Here is a 17,651-nt window from a genome sequence, read left to right on the forward strand (position 1 = left end):
CAAATGAGTGAATATGCTGCTGAAGCAATGTCGATGGTGTAACTGTTGGTTTCCTTGGGCAATCGATGCTAGACGATGATGCTCAACTCTGCGGTTAGTAACCGGTCACAGCTGGAAGAAAGGGGCTCTTTGTACTACGTGGCGAAACATTACATGGAACTTAAACAATGTCAGCTATTACTGCGAAACGGATGCGTACCAACAGAAAGAATGTGCACGGTAACTCGGCAATGACGTCAAATTGTCGCATGACAATGTCAGTTCTCACAATGTAAACAGTTTTAGGATATGTTTACTGAAAAGCCATTGGCCCAGAAAAGTCACTTTGCGTTTCATTCCACGTGATTGGACGCTAAAACATCGCAAAAGACTTCCTTCAAAGACTGACGACAGCAAGGAGAGTTTGTGGGCGGCATTCGAGGTTTTACGAAACAATAATAAGGTTCCTACAGTGAAATGTGTTCTACTACAATTTGTTTGAGAAAACAGTTTTATTGTTTTCAAAACATTCCCGGAAGAATTGTTCGACAGCACATTTGCAATCAATTTTAGAAATTAACTTTCTTTCTATAAAATGCATCATTTGCACATTGTCGTAACGCACGTTTCAATTCTACATAACTATTTGTAAGTAGAAGTAGCCGGCCCCCGTGGCGAAGTGGTTAGCACATCGCGCTACGACGCCTGGGATCCTGGGTTCGAATTCCGGCCTGGGCATGGATGTTTATGAGTGTCCATTCATCAATTTCATCGTATCATCACTCATCCCCATCTTCGCATATTAGCCAAAAGTGGCACAAAAAGCGAAGTAAAATAAAGCAATTCAATCAATCAAAGTATTATAGTAGCAGTATTAATGTGCGCAACATTGTATCGTGTTTGCACACTAGTTTATCTTATGCACGTGACATCAAAAAATATGGAACTTACGTAGTTGCCGTCAACAGTGGTGGCAACAAGACACTCTTTTTGGTGTTAATATGTAAGTGCCGTTGTTTAGCACAATCTTTGCACTATTTGCTGTTAAACCACTCCCAGTACGGAGGCCTAGGTGTTTGTGTTGCATAAATTAGGGTGTTACGCCAATTTTGGAGGAAATTCAGTTGCATATTTTATAGTGCGTCAGAAAATAAACACACGACATACGTAACACATGACATGCATATGTTCACAGAGTGAACTTTTACACGTCTCTCTCTCTCTCTCTCTCTCTCTCTTTCTCTCTCTCTCTTCACACACACTATTCTTGTTGCAGTATGCAATAGGGTCATGCAAGACCAAGACCACTTTTTACCAGCGGTTCGAATCGCGGCTCGGGCATGGGTGTTCTTTGTGAGTGTTGCATCACTCATCCTAATCTTCGCTATTAACCAAAAGTGGCAGAAAAGCGAATGAAAATAAACCAAATTAGTCCATCAATCAATCAATCAACTACCATTTTAAAAATCGAGACGAGAACGAGACCTACGACAATTCTCGTGTCGGTATCTTAACTATACTTTCCAATTCTATTACTCTCATATCCATCATTTATCCCATGGGTCAAGATTTAACCTAACGTCCGTCACCCTATTTGACACCACAAAAATGAAACACACTGAATATTTAAATCCCATCCATATTCACATCAGTTAAGTACATAATTAAATTTCCTCTCCCCAACTGGTTCCTTAATTGCTTCATTATTATCGTGGTCATCGATATCGCTTTGACATCGTTTCGTTTCTAAAATGGAAACACATCGTTTCGTTTCTAAAATTGAAAAACATCGTTTCGTTTCTAAAATGGAAAAACATCGTTTCGTTTCTAAAATGGAAACACATCGTTTCGTTTCTAAAATGGAAATAGAGTCAAAAAAGTTCAATGTGAACAACGTGGAGTGTTTGTGAGTCGATGAAATATATTTGAAACGATTATGTGATAAATAGTGGGATCAAAAGGAGTATACCACCTTTACCTTAAAAATATATAATTTGAAATATATATATATATATATATATATATATATATATATATATATATATATATATATATATATATATAACGGCCTCAATAGTAAAACCGTCAACCCTAAATATCACTGGTAACGAGGACAGAGTTTATCCAGAATTATTCATCTAGGTGTGTGTGAGGGAGGTTTTAGGGTGGTGTGTGAATTTAGAGCCAAGTAACATAAGGGGGGGGGGTGCGAAAATATTGGGTGTGCGGATAAATCGCTTAAAACAGGTTACATTTTAATTCCCTTTATCTCCCCTTAGCACGACAATATAATAACCACACATTTGTACACCGATATTGTCATTAGAATTTAAAATGTAAACTTATTTCTGAGGAAAACACTGTTGCGTGCTTTCGAATGTCATCAATGCAATAAATGACAACTAACTAACTACTTGTCAAACAAACAAACCAACTTTCATCAAGAAACACTAAACAATGTCTTAATTATTTAATTTAGTTTGCTAAGAAAGAATAATAATAATTTTAATGCTAGAAGTTCATAGGATGGCGAATCTAGACATTTACATAGCTTCACGTTTCGTCGTTAATTTATTTTAAAAATAAATTTGCTGTAGATCGAGAGAACTACTAATATACGTGAAAATTCATTACAACTAACTGTGGAAAAGTGATTGCTCGAGAAGTATTCCTGTGAAGAAATGAATTCTGTAGTTAATAGTAATAATAATGTGCATGTCTCCCCCTCAAAAAAGCATGGCTTTCCCTGTAAAATGTGAAATATTTCATTTTCTGTTTCATTAATATCTCTCACCAAGAAGCTGGCTCAAGAAAAAAAGTGGAATATATTTTCATTCCCAAATCCTGCCAACTACCAGAAACCCTTGATTTTCCTGATATTTAAAGGTTTTTGTGTGTGTTTTCAAGATTTTTCACTCTGGGGTGGGGGGTGGGACGGACGATCGTCTGCTTTACCTCCACTTAGTCTGGGCCTAGTGCCAAGAAAGGAAGCAGGAATTTAAGATTTCCATGGCATTTCCTTCCTCAACGTTTTCTTTTTCCGATTCGTCTCATCACTATTTCATCATAGGAATTCAGTATTCAAGAGGTGTTTTGGGTTAACGAAGGAACGCGACAGTTCGGAACGGTATCTGTTCGTTGGCAGTCGGCGTGGAAACGGACCCGATGGAATGCAAGCAGACCCCCTCCCCTTTGCCTTGAGGATACAAAACCAAACACGTAAGGCGTTCTGGGATCCGTGACTGGCGAGATAACCATCCCGTTTTATGTAACTTCTTCCTATCAAGTATAATGCTGGCTGAAGCAGCCTGAATCGCATCGTTCTTTGCGGCTATCTAGCAACGAAAGCGCCACCAGCTGACCTATGTGGCGGAGTGGTTATCACAGAAGGGTGCCGGGTTCGAATCCCGGCATGGGTGTTCTTTGTGAGTGTCCGGACTCCTACACTTCCAATAGGACCTGCCTTCCACTCGTCTTTACAAATGCGAAACGTGAATCCTTCGTACATCACAAGTTTGCCGCCACGTTTGGGAAATATAAAATACACTAACATCTTGCTTTGAGTATTCTCCACCAACTCACGACTCTGATCATGTTTAAATTTGGCACCAAACGAAGAAAAAACTACGTTCGTTTTCAGCAGCCAATCAGAACCGTTGCCACGAGTTTCTGTACCCGCACGTACTCACAGGTGGTTGGTCTTCCAAGTTGGATCCAACACACAGATCGTGTTGCATTAAGTTGTCTGTTCATTGTTTATTGACTGACTGATTGATTTGGCTAATTTTACTTCGCTTTTCTGCCACTTTTGGCTAATCGGGAAGATGACGATGAGTGATGAAATTCATGAAGGGTCGCTCGCAAGGAACACCCATGTCCAGGTCGGGATTCGAACCCGGGAACCCTGCGTTGTAGCGTGTGTAATAACACCTCCGTCACGGAAAGTTCTCTTTTGTTTACAAAAAAAATAAGCAGGTGCACTTTGGTCTCTAACACCTTTCATTACCCAGCGGACGGAAGATTCGCTCTCTTCAAAATATTGCCTCGATAATCTGCAATGATGCAGTCCAGGGTGTACTACATGGAAGTGAAGTTGGCATTTAGTGTCTTTGGAAAGGGCCACCCTTTTCACCCCAACACACGAAGAATGAAAATTACGTACAGTTCTATGGTGCTCATTTTATGTAGATGTTGCAGTTGCAAAAGAACAATGAACGTGTCCATGACCACGAACCAGCGGCGCAGGAACAGGAGCTACAGGGGTACACTGCCCCCCCTTTTTTCGGAGGGGTTCTGTAACTTTGTACGGTTACAGTAGTGCGAAGCGCGACAACCAGACTGGACGAATTAATTAATAAAATTGTTGTAGCACATTACATGGCAAACAAAATCAACAGCCAGCTACAGATATATTTATTCGATAACAATAAAGCTGTCTCCTTACGAACATCCATCCGGAAATCGCATGTCAGAGGATTATATACGCAGCATTAAGTACACACACGCAAGAAACCAGAGCATCGTGCTTGATGCCTTAATTTGCTTAGCGGGAAAATACTATGAAACCATGCTGGGCTTCCGTGTGATCAAGATCTTTTGCTCTTGATGGACTTCGTTGGCAGATCAAATGCGTCAGTTAATGCACTCCACTAATTCGGAATGATGGATCGGTGACGTTTCCTTCCGAAAGCTTTATTAAGTTCTCAGATGACTGCGTGCAGACTTTCACCCCTTCTCCCTCTGGACAAATTGTTGCATTGCAAAAACTGCACACACAAGTCGAAATGCATCAAAATTGGCACAATCAAACGTGTAATTTTGGTTTATTTGAAATAATTGTTTCTCCCCGTGAATACGTTTATACGCACCAAAGTACATCACAAGCGGTTTATGCACTTTACTGTGTTTCTGGAATTAAAACAATTACAATGTACACATTGTGTGTGTAGAGTGCGGATTCCATACAAATATGGAATAAAAATATTGTAAATAAGCAATAACAATCCGGGAAGTGTATTATAAAATCCATCTGCCTTATAGTGATGGTACCGAGACAAAACCGATAAGGAGACCGGCGTGTGCAAAAACGAGAGTAGACCTAGAGTGTCTCGGTATTCTTAGATTTGATTTATTTTTGTTATTTAGCGTCGCCACTTCGGGCTAATCGCGAAGATGAGGATGATATGATGAACCCTGGTGTCGTAGCGCGCTGTTCTAACCACTCCGCTACGGAGTTCGGCGCAAACACATAAATAGGCGTCACAACACAAGCCCCCACAGTTATTATTATTCTGGCTGCAGCTCTAGGTGCCAGAGGATACTGGACAACTTTGCAATTATTACAGTATACGCAAAATGTGTGACTCGTCTGATAAGACAACCGCTATGGAAAAGTCGCATTGTAAACTAAGTCTGGTTTAGGTAAATTTTATCAAATCAAAGTCTCGAACCCAAGAGTCACAGAAACCGAGTCTAAGTTTCGTTCCGACAAGTCTAGAAGGATGTGTTCTCGTCTCGATTGATACAAGGCTTTCTCGGTTTCGTCTCGCTCGGTACCACCCCTCACTGCTACCATATAAACGTTACGATACAATTTATTTACTTATTGGCATAAGTTAAATGAATTATTTTGCATTGCGAGACAAGCATGTTAAACTTGCGACCAGAATTGGGCATGTGTTGGTTGGTTGATTTGGTATTTTTAAGTCCACTTTATGCACAGTAAGGCTAATCGGGACTGGACCTACAGTTTAAAGTGGGATCCGAACCACTATGTGTCTCCACCGGGAATCGAACCCGGGACCCCTTTGATTACAAGGCGACGACGCTACCAATTGGGCATTTGTGTCTGTGTATGTGTGATATGACTTGTACAGTCATGGACACGTCTGCGTTGTAATGATTCCATTGAAAATTAATGGGATTCTTACAAGCCAGAAGTGTCCGTGACTGTACATCCAAAATTTCCTCCTTAAAACCTTTTCTCTCGATTTTAAAATTTGCAAAATAATTTGCTTTACTCAAAGCATCCCAGACTGAATCCAGCCTTTCTGAAACGCACTGCAAGCAACGAGGCCAAGCCCCCCCCCCCCCGCTTCCCCATCCCCTTTCAGATAGCGCCGCACAGTGGACACACTCTTGGGCGGAAACGAAGCGAATGAAAGGAAATGAGCTAGTTAGGCACCACCAAAGGGCTTCACCCTGGAGTTTCTCGGATCTAAACACGACCCGATTCCGTTATCTGCTGCAAGATGAGTCCCCCCCCTCCCTTTTCTGTACATAGATCCCTCTTTATAACCTCATTAAATTCCAGCCTAGCCGTAACTTCCAAGTAAGAAATGCCAAGAGTACAACCTCCGAATGGAGCTAATAATAATGATAATCCCTACAGAGCTGCTACATGATGAGCTCTAAACATGGCTCAGAACTTGATGAAAAGTTACCCTTGTACACGATGCTAAATACAGTATTTCAAAACCCTAACTTTGGCTGCCTGTAACATGAAAACTGGGAATGATATTCACACACCTCCATTATAAAGCCTCCTCCACTTTTGATTAATTTATTCCGTACAGGAAAGTCTAAATTAATTAATTAATTAATGGCTTCTGTCAGAGTAATTTATTTCCAGGAGAGAAAAAGGCATACTGGGCACGTGCAGCACATAATGGATTTGGAAATAATGTTTTGGGCAAAGTGAAAAGATGGCTGCTATCATAGCAGTCAATATTTTGGCCAACACGCGTAGGCAACATATAATTTTCTATGTGAGAGGTCAACATAGGTGTATCTTTATTCGTCACTTATTTTCACTAAACCAGACAATTTTTAAAAATACTAAGCTTTTAACAGTTTCATTATATTTCAGACTAACTGCTTCAGCAACATGACCCTGTATTTTGCAGGCTAACGAGGCTCTTGCGCTTGGACCCGCAACCAGGATAACCCTCCTTTGGGGAGAAGGTTGTTTTGTGTCGTCAGTGTGTGCGCGTGCGATATGATGAAATTGATAATGGAACACTCACATAGAACACGCATGGCGTTATAAGGTGCCGTGCTAGCCACTCAGCCAAGTAGGCTGGCATAGGTTCGATGCAAAACAAAATAGTTTATCATGGTATCATGTCGTTATTTCCTACCGTTTAATGTTTTATCTATTCGTTTAGTTTTAATTCTGTGTTATGCTTTTACAGGCTACTCGGGACTGGACCAGTATGCAGATGACGGTAACACGATACAAAACAATCGGGGAGATCCTTTTCATTTTTGATGACACCTAACACGCCTGTCACAATTGAGAACTAAGTGTAGATAATCTTTAAATTTTCAACTTAAAGCTGCTCCTTTCAATTGTTTCATCAAATTTACGATATTTCCAGTTCGTCACGAGTACATACGCACTTGAAATACAACTGCAAAAACCTTAACCGGTCTACTTATAATGTATGCTATTCAGACGCGCTCATATGCACGGCGATAAAAATTCCTATTTAACAGTCCTCTTACAAAGTGCTGCTTCTGGAGCGATACCTGGCTAATAAACAAGCAAACATGGACTTTGATATCCCTGATAACGTGTTCGGTTAAGGGAAAAGTTCATGTAGCTGGGAACATGTATTGCGCAATATCTTCCTGCATTCCTTATTTGGTGTTTTCATGATGCCACTTGGAAGTCGCAATACTATTCACTCAAAATGTCTAAATAATGAAGACTAAATCCTGTGGCGCGACAGCCCATTAGGGTTTCGTCCAGTGATGTGTGATCCAACAGGCTTACTCTCCACAGGAAACCGAACTCGGGAACTACACCCATCACACAAAAGCACGAGTGCTATTAAATTACCTGTTGTTCTTACGAAATTCCACACAAATATTTTTAACCTGGGATCTTCACGAATTGAACTGAAATGGCAAAGTATTTTTTTAACAATTGATTCATTTGCATATGGTTCGTTTTTCTTCGCTTTTCTGTCACTTTTGGCTATCGCGAAGATGAGGAAGATGGTGATATGATGAAACTGATGAAGGGACACTCACAAAGTACACCCAGGCATCCGAACCCGTGACCCCTGGCGTTGTATCGTGCTATTATTTTTTAAACAATTGCTTATCCACTTGCATCTTGTATTTGTATTTGTACGTCCTTTTTCTGTATATTTATGCTAGTCGCGACGATGAGAATGGTTACACGATGCACTCTCGCAAAGGATTACCCAGGCAAGGACTTGAACATGGGACCGTCGATGTCGACATCGTGAGCAGTCAACGCTTGAGATCATTTTTCCAGGTGGCTATACACTACGACAAGTTTTAGGTATCGTTCCAGGGCTTCAAAATAAACTATTTCTAAAATTCAAGGCTAAAATTGTCAATACGTACACAACTTTTTTCCTTATGAAAAACAAAAACTAAACTAGGTAATGCATCAGCTCTTCCTCCATGGGCCAAAACGTGCAAATAGGCTTTTCATTGTTTGAGGCGTGGTCAGCGCATCGAGTCCCATCGAAGCTATTTTCTGGCTTTCAAGTAGCTACTAAAATGTCCTGACGATGCTCGATCAACACCCGGTGGAGCTTCCAGCGAGGATCGGGCATGGGACCGCGCATACCAAGGGTGAGAGCGCTAATCACATTACAACGAGCGAGCGCTTAGAAACAAAATAATATTTAATTTCCTCCGTTATCTGACAATGTTTCACATAAGCTGTAATCGGCATAGAACTTACAATAATTCCCAAACTCAACGAATCTTCGTTAGTAACCACATTGCTATCCTTCCCTCCATGCAACCACATTCGCCGTTCCTGTAGAATAGGTTGCCTATCCCTCAGGGGCGATGATAAAGATCAGAAAGCTTACACACAATGAAGACGGTGGAAAATACATGCACGGAAACTTGCATTTAATTACGTCACGTTCTCGGTGGTGTTTCTTCTTGGCCAACCACGTTAAAATTCCGTGTCCGAAATACCATTTTCTTCTTTAGTGAAGGAAAATCATACTGCTTTTTACAAGCGGGTTGGGCAATGAAGTCCAAATACTCCCTGACTGCATGCTTTAATGCAGGTTGGCATTTGTTATCAATTGAAATGGGAATATCTAGTTTTGACTATATGTAGCAATGCTTCGAACATTTAAGGTGTGCCTGAAGTGAACAAGTTAGATAAAATACATTTTGCTCCTCCAAACAAAAATCTTCACCAGGAAGAGAAAAAAAACAGGTGACGAGGATGGAACGTACGTCATTTATTATGTTTTATTAACATGAGTGCGTGTAGAAGTAGTGATAACGTCGTCGTCTTTTAATCAAGGGCTCCCGGGTTCGATACCCGGTAGGATATCTACGTTTACGTCTATTACTTCGCACTTTAATCATTTTCTGGGTTCTGAAAATTCGTGAAACCATCTATTCTACGGATTAGGTGATAGAACGGGAAAGCTTGAATTTCTGATCTGGTTCCTGCATCCGAACATAACTCTTTCCTTTCCTTTGGTAATTCTTATGTATTTATGTTTATAGCATCACTTTTCTGCCACCTTTGGCTAATCGCGACGTGATTATTAGTGATGATTAGATGAAATTGATGAAGGGACACCTCAAAGAACACCCATGCACAGGCCGGGATTCCAACCCAGGGATTGCTGGCGTCGTAGCGCGCTGTGCTAACCACTCCGCCACCAAGGTCGGCGAAATTCTAATTAATTAAGCTTTCTTTCTGTTAGTGAGTGTCAAAATAATGAACCTTTTGCTTCTTTTCTAATTTGAAAAAACAATGCCAATTTCAGAGGGGTCGACTCCTCACCCCGGAGGAAGATGACATTCCAAAAATGGCCTTGTGCTTCTTGGTAATTTTAGACGATACAATTTCAGAAACAGACTAACTGCAATTTTGTCTTCGAAAACACTTAGGAAATTTCCATACAATACAAAACATTAACATGATCGTAACATTTAGCTTTCTTTCCTGTTTTGCCCAGCAAGCAAGACAGAAATACGGTACAACGTGGGGCAGAAACCTCTTCTGCTTTGAACACTGCCCTAGAGCAGCGCATTCCGTCTGATACGAGGAAGGAACGTCTGGCGAGTTCTTCCTAGTGGATACAGTAGCTGTGTAAGGAGGGCAGTGCTGAGGAATGCGCTATTTATTAACCGGCTCCAGCAAAATTGTCAAGGTCAGCTACTCCGAACAGTTCGCGTGATGTGGCTGCAATTGGAAGTTTTCTGTCATTATAAGCTGTGGGAACTTTAGGACAACGTTTCCCTCTACCAACAAGGGATCAAATCTTATTGTTACGACAATGCGTTTTCCCAGAAATGGTTTCCGTGTTCCAATGCGAGAGAGAAAAATACACGAGCTAGGACGTAAGTGAGAAGGGAAAATGGTGGCTGTTAACAGAAAGAGGTGTTAGTTTCGGTATCAAAACGTGAAGAATTTGCATATTCTTGAACGTATTGAGCTTGATTGCTGACAAAACGTACCCAGGAAATATATATCCTTGTATATTAATGACAGTGTACGCGTTTCAGACGGTTTGCTACGAGTTCGAGGTTTTATTTTTACTTCTCTGTCTTTTTTTAAAAAAAGGTACAAGTTTTTAAAAATATTTAAAAAAGTTCTGAATTTTATATAACAAAAACAATTTCGCAACGTGTATTTCTTGTAATTTTACATCATTTCTCCGTCTCCTCAAACCACGAGCGTACGCAGGGTTGTTTGTTCTTTTTTTGGTAAAAATGGATAACGCATAGCTGCGTTCTGAGTAGAGGTCATTCTAAGAGGTGTTGCATTTAACATTTTAGTTTTTCCCCGAGTAACTGTTTAACTAACTGTTTTCATTTGAAAATTTTGATATTCTCAAAATTTCGGGGGGGACTATGACTCACCAGCTTCCACCGTGTACGCTAGTGCCTCAAGCTAATATGTCCTTCTACGTATTATTACGAAAACAACGTGGAAGGTAGGAAAAGATGGGAAAATGAGGGCTAACTACCACAAAAAGTGTACGTATACGTAACCCCTCCCTTTTGAAAATCCTGGGCACGCTACTGGGGGGAGGCATCAGGTTAGTAAAGCTACTCAAGGAATTTCTTACAAAAAAAAAGAACTAGGGAAAAAAAACAACTTAAAATGACCTCCGATTACCATTTTTATCTTTGAACAACTTTAAAAACGAAGGTTTCAATGGTAATTAGGAATTGAGGGTCCCGCGCCCTCTAGAAAGCAAATAAGTATAATATATCAACCTTTACAATACCAGCCCCCTCCGAAAAACAAATCCTATTGCTTGTCGGTGCATGTTTTCCGATCACAACGAATATCTGAAGCAACGCTACGTCGTATGAACAGATGCACTGAAAAAGCTATGCACTAAAGAATGTCTATAACGAGACTCGAACCCGGAGCCTTCTGCAGCGGTATCGTGAGTCGACCACTCGACTCGCTCGAACCTATCAATACGTATGATATAAAATGACAAGCCATTAAAAAAGATGAACCAAGCCTTCACTTGCAAAATATACGAGCACGCCCCTATGGCAACCACCACAAGGTATCACCAGCCACATAATTTGTATACCGATAAGCGGAAGACTAAACTAAGAATTGTGACTAAACAATCTAATTGACCTGAACACGGCAACGTACAAAAGAAATGCACAATTTCACAATGAAAATATACTCGTAATAATCATACTAATCATAGAGTTAGTTAAAAAGAGACAGCCCTTGCGGGTAGTAGTAGAGTATGAAATACAACATATCGTGCAACGTTCCTGTCTGAACTACCATGCCATGCTATACATATAGAAGTAGGAAAATGCGTTATTAGTTTGAAAGAGGAATATACTGTACATGCAAAGTGGAGCTACCTGGCCGGTTCATTAGCTCGGGTCCCATGGGGTCGAAACGGACATGATGAGTGGCGGCAGCTTCCTGGGTCTGGACCAACTCCTCGAAAAACTTGTGCCGCCGGAGTTCGATCTCGTCCCTCCCGACCACAGCTCGGGCGGGGGGTTCGCCTTCCTCCTCTGACCACCATCGGGTCAACTTGGCCTCCCTCTTCACGACCTGGTCGTCCTGGGTGGCAGCGTCGGCTGGATTCGAACCGGGCACCTCGTCCTCCGCCGGAACCTTTTCGACGGTGCCGTTCGAGACGGGATCGCCGGCGTCTGTTTCCATAGCGACCGGCGCCGGCATCGGGACTGGAGCCGTGCCGGGCTCCGCGGCGAAGGCGACATCGGCCGTCGCCTCATTGGACGGCTCCGTACGTGACGTCACTTCCTCCGATCTGGCCTCCGGTTGGGGCTTCGACTCGGGCTCGCTCTCGTCGTCTGTTTGTTTCTTAACGCAGCCACAACAGATCATGACCGAAAAAGGTGCATTACCGTGTTTCCCTCAAAGCGTCCTACCACTCATGGCCAACACCGCACTCGTCCGATCCAAGTCACGATATCCAAGAATCCTCGCACAACGCACAGATCGATCCGAAAGCGACCGATTCCAGCACCACGTTCGATGAGACGTGTGACGATGCGTCACGGCTTATCATGTTGCTCCTCACTTCAAGATAAGGCTCTGAAATGACAAATTTCGATAAGAAGACATCCTCATGGCCTCTCCAGTAGCTCGAAGTGGGCTCTGCACGAAGCGCGGGAAATCATTAAAGCGATCAATGCGCAGGCGCGTATTGTTTGACCCCGCCCCTCCGGACCCGTGTCAACAATAATTTTCTTGCGGACTGAACGGCCACACCACAAAATACCTGCAAGCCTGATCGAGAGAAATTCCCCTCAGAGGGAAAAAAGGGTAATTCCGTACGAATTGAACCATGCTTTTCCTACGATTGATCAGTACATAGGCTATTTTGGCCGGTCACACAATACGATTTGTTTTGATTTGCTTTATTTTACTTCGCTTCTTGTGCCACGTTTCGCTAATTTGCGAAGATGGGGATGAGTGATATGATTAAATTGATGGATGGACACTCACAAACATCCATGCCCAGGCCGGGTTTCGAACCCGGGACCCCTCACGTCGTAGCGCCACGGGGGCCGGCCCACACAATACGAGAATAAGCAACTTAAATAAAATAAAACTGAGAACAGGGCACTAACAAGAGAAGAAAGTGTATCAAAAACTTCATTGATTGATTGAGTTGGTAAGTCCACTTTATGCACAGTAAGGCTAATCGGGACTGGACCAACACTTTAAAGTGGGATCCGAACCACTATGTGCCTCCACCGGGTATCGAACCCGGGACCCCTTGATTACAAGGCGACGACGCTACCACTGCACCATCGGGGAGGTCCATATCTTAAAAACCTTCTACTCAATTTTTAAAACCACTAAAACTATACTCTCTCCGAAGATAAAATCTGCATACCCTAGCTACACTCAGCACAATACGTGGAGGCGTGCCCAATTGGGGGTTGGTGGGGGTCATGACCTACCCCCTTTGGCACAGTGTAGAAGAAGAACGTTAAAGGCACGAAACGTTGGCAAAATTAGGACTGACTATTAAAAAAAAAAAAAACTCTACCCCACCCTTTCGAAAATCCTAGGCACGCCACTGGCGAAACGACGCCAAGGCTCGCGGCGGATTCGAATCCCGGCCTGGGAGTGCGCTTTCACTCATCATCTTCGTGATTAGTCAAAAATGGCAGAAAAGGTAAGTAAAATAAACCCAATTAATCCAGCACAAATAAGAACAAATCAGAACAATACGGTCCCACAAAGGATTGTACTGGCGCCAGAGCATCGTTATTCTGCAAGACTGCAGTTACTGGGGGGAGGGAGTAGCTACTACGTGAAAATGGTTGACTAAAAACCCAATTTCTGAAAAACAATAACCATGCAGTATAATTTCAAAAGCATAATTTCTTACAAATGATTTTAATAATCTGTAAAAAGAATAAAAACCTATCTACGTGTTGCTTTAGAATGGTTTATATTTAAACCTATCACTGGCTGAAATTCGCACACTTATAAATATTAGTACTAACGTAAAAAATTAGAACAATAATAATTTAACAATCGTAAAATTTGCTACTCTAGAAATATTATGGCATACATATGGCATAATATTATGGCATGTTCGAAAAGTAACATTAGTGTAGTTTGGATTAAAAAAGGTCTTACTGTTGTCATGGTTCAATGTACATAGGTATGCCTAAAAAATGGTCATTTTTAACAAATCATTTTAAAAAAATCTGAAGCTAATGAGTGAATTTTTCCCAAAGACTCCCCCTCGGCATTCGGTGTGTGTATTTGAATTAATAAACAAGTTTAAAACAGCTTACTTTAAAGTTTTAAAACAGGTGAGCTACTGTTTTTAAGAAACATTTTAAACATTTCAGGTTTGTTTGAAATACATTGTTACTGAACACACTGTAACTGTCATCTCAAGTGATTTAACATATAGTTATAACGTGGGTTTTATGCATTTAGAAAAAAAACAGTTTCCCACGTTTGGTTGGCGGTGATATGTTCAGAAGGGTGCTTAAACCAAAAAAATAAAAACAATTGTTAAGCGACAGTGGTGTGCAAAGGAAGTTCGCGGGGGTCATAACCTCCCATTTAGCCCAGTATTCCTAAAAAAGGAAATGAAGGCAAAATGAGGGCTGACTACAAATACAAAAATTAGCATCTTTCGTCGGATTATTAAAATCATCGACAACCGTTCATCTGTAACCATACATTTCCTTGACACGTTAAAGTAATTGTAGAAATATATTTTTTAAAAAAATAAGACATGTTGTAAACCTAAGAAAACGTATTTTAAATTATTATTTTTACTTTTAATGGCAGGCTTTTAGTCAACTCTAATTTTATACCTTAATAGATTCAGTGTTCAGCAGATGAGGGAAATTTGTACTCTCAGTGAGGGAATTTTTTCGTAACCGCCTGGAACATTAACGTCTCGTTAACCCACATTGGCCACTGCCCGACCTTGGCAATCATCTTCCCATTCTAGTGCAACATTTCCTGCCTCATCACTTACAATCATAATTAAAGGAAGCCCAGGATCAGGGCCGGCGGAAGGAATGGGGTCGAACCGTGCCACCGCCAAGAGCGTCAACTTCTCAGGGCGGCAAAATTTGAAGATAAGATAAAAATAAACCTATTGAAAACTTGAAAGTTATAATATTATACGGTATTATATAACTTGGAAGTTAATATATGCCAACCCACCGTTTTAAAGGAACATATCATTAATCTCACTTTAAAACCACTGAGTGCCACAAAGTGGGAAAGCAGATTCGATACCTTAACTCAGAGGTCTATGATGCGCTCCTTCAAATAAGTGGCGACAATAAAACTGTTCAAATGGTCGCACATGAGGCTCAGTGTATTGCAAACCAGTTGTGTGGCTTTACATTCCTTTGCTCACTAGTTATCTGGTAGGTATGACTTTTTACTTCACGTAATGTAAGCAAATGTCTTCAAAACATTAATCTACGATGTGTTAGATGCTGTTAGATTTCTTGGAAATATATCAGCGCTTTCAAAAAAGCAGGAGTGATGAAAAATATCATATTTTATGATATTAGTAAGCATAAAGACATGCCATCTGATCTTTTGTTTGAAAAGTGTAGAAATCTTGCCGAAATGTTAACACATGAAGGCTACTGAATTGAAAGATGAAAAAAGTGCTTTCGGCTATAATAAAACAATTACACCAAAGGAGACTTTAAACTGATAAAGGGTCATGATTTTGCACCTAATGTGAATGTTGCACTTCGAATTTTAACTTTGTTAGTAACAGTGGTAAGTGGCGAACAATTTTTATTATTATTATTATTATTTTTTTAGATTATGGCTAATAAAATGTACCATCTTCGGTAAATCATGTCTGAAACACGCTTGTTTCCATTTTATGCAAGATAGCATTATACGAAAAAGAATATTACATGCAAACGTAAAGTTCCCTCTGCATATAGCACCATGTCATCAGGGTACATTTAGGGGATGTAGGGGTAGGGCCACACACATTCTCGATCTCGGCCATTTGGAGATGATGTGATCAGCACCACTCTCCGGCCGCCTTTACCATGGAGGATTGCCCCGAGGTACCCATTAATTTGAGGCTGGGTGAACCCCACAGCCGCTTTATGCGGGAACAACGCAGGAAAGAATTCAGACCTCAGATCACCCATGCGGAGATCTGGGAATATTACATGTAATTCTTTTAAAAATCCAATCATATATCACAGACCTACAACGGTAAACATATGAAGTCAAGCCTTCATCTTTACTAATACTTGTTATATTTAAACGTTTACGAGAGAGAGAGAGAGAGAGAGAGAGAGAGAGAGAGAGAGAGAGAGAGAGAAAGAGAGAGAGAGAGAGAGAGTTTTCATAAAATATAATAATAATAATATAAAATTAGTGTCGCATTTGTTAAAGTTTAACTGTGGTCGAGCGAGATATCCTTTTGTGCTTAATAGTATCGAAATGGCGTAACAAGTCTCATTATTTATTTTATAATTTGATGTTTTACTTAGGAATATATTGATTTTCAATTTCCTGTTGCTGTGTAATGAAAGGGAGGAGGGGAGGTTCAAAAGAGAGCGGCATCTTCCGATACCACCCAGGGCGGCAAAATGACTAGCGCCGGCCCTGCCGAGGATGAGGTGCATTCTCTATTCAAGAGGCAGTAGAGAGACAGAATCGCGTTTTGCAGAAATCTTCGGAACTGAATCAACATCAAGGTCGGACAGCCGCTGGGAGCAGTGGTCTTTAGAAATGGCCATGAGCTGCGCGAGGTTCTTGAACTGGACATGTTTTACACGGCGTGTGTCAAACACGCTTGCGGCAAAGCAAATAGAACCGGACTTTCCCATAGACACTTTCAATTCCTTATTTAACAATAAATTTCAAATACAGTACTTTGCCATGTCACATTGAAATGTACTAACAAGACAATACAACAATAAGAAAAAAGTTTCTTACGAATTCTTACACAACAGCCTTCGAAAACGGGTCCGATTTCCAAACATGTCAATTTGGTTTGAAAGACCATTGCACTGGCTTTGAGGAATAGGGAACTCTGTATGAGGGATAATCTAACCGGAACTCGAACTCAGTACCTTTAGTGTCCAGATCGCGGGTCAGACTCGCAGCACAGACACTGGTTACAACCACAGAAAATATAATTTTGCAACGAATGCAACTTTCAGCGAAAAGTGTGTGCGAAAATAACTTCCGTGTTCACGTTAATGGAACATTTATGCACTTCAAGTGAAATTGCATTTCACACGCCAAATATCATTGCATAGAAGTAGAAGTGTTCCTTATTTGTGCAATGAAAATTTATGCGCATATTTTTATATAACTACACATATCACGTTAAATCAAACTAAGTTAAGAGCAGATGCAGCTGAGACGCCACTTGAGAAGAAAAGGAACATGTAAGCATCCGTGGCCTTCACTTAAGGTGATATCCCAACATTCACCTGGAATCACCGGGTGAAAGCACAGGGACGGGGGAGTTAACCCGAATCTCTCACCATTCAAAATATGTGCCAACGCAAAAATTTTTAACAATTCACATTACATTATCGTTAATGTTCCAGCCTTTACAAAAGTGGAATTATGTAGCTGATTTAGTTATTCGTGCACGCCAATTTTGACTGTTGGAGGTTGTTTAATATAATTTCAATGATGCCTAAAA

General features: G+C 40.9%; 1 protein-coding gene across 3 annotated transcripts in view; it reads right to left on the reverse strand.

Moving 5' to 3' along the window:
• The window catches only part of capt (adenylyl cyclase-associated protein 1), a 91,177-nt gene that overhangs the window by 55,268 nt on the left and 18,258 nt on the right, over positions 1-17,651 (reverse strand). The window contains exon 1 of one of the 3 annotated variants that reach the window (XM_083127047.1): positions 11,848-12,545. The exons of 1 other annotated variant lie outside the window; for it this stretch is intronic. In XM_083127047.1, the coding sequence (XP_082983173.1) occupies positions 11,848-12,343 (496 nt within the window). In that variant the 5' untranslated portion in view covers positions 12,344-12,545. Of the gene's footprint in view, positions 1-11,847; positions 12,546-17,651 lie in introns of those variants that run through there. One more of the 3 variants, XM_083127046.1, reaches the window with a different exon arrangement.

This window comes from Lepisma saccharinum, chromosome 8 (genome assembly GCF_977018435.1).
Source record: "Lepisma saccharinum chromosome 8, izLepSacc3.1, whole genome shotgun sequence".
Taxonomy (NCBI): Eukaryota; Metazoa; Arthropoda; class Insecta; order Zygentoma; family Lepismatidae; genus Lepisma; species Lepisma saccharinum.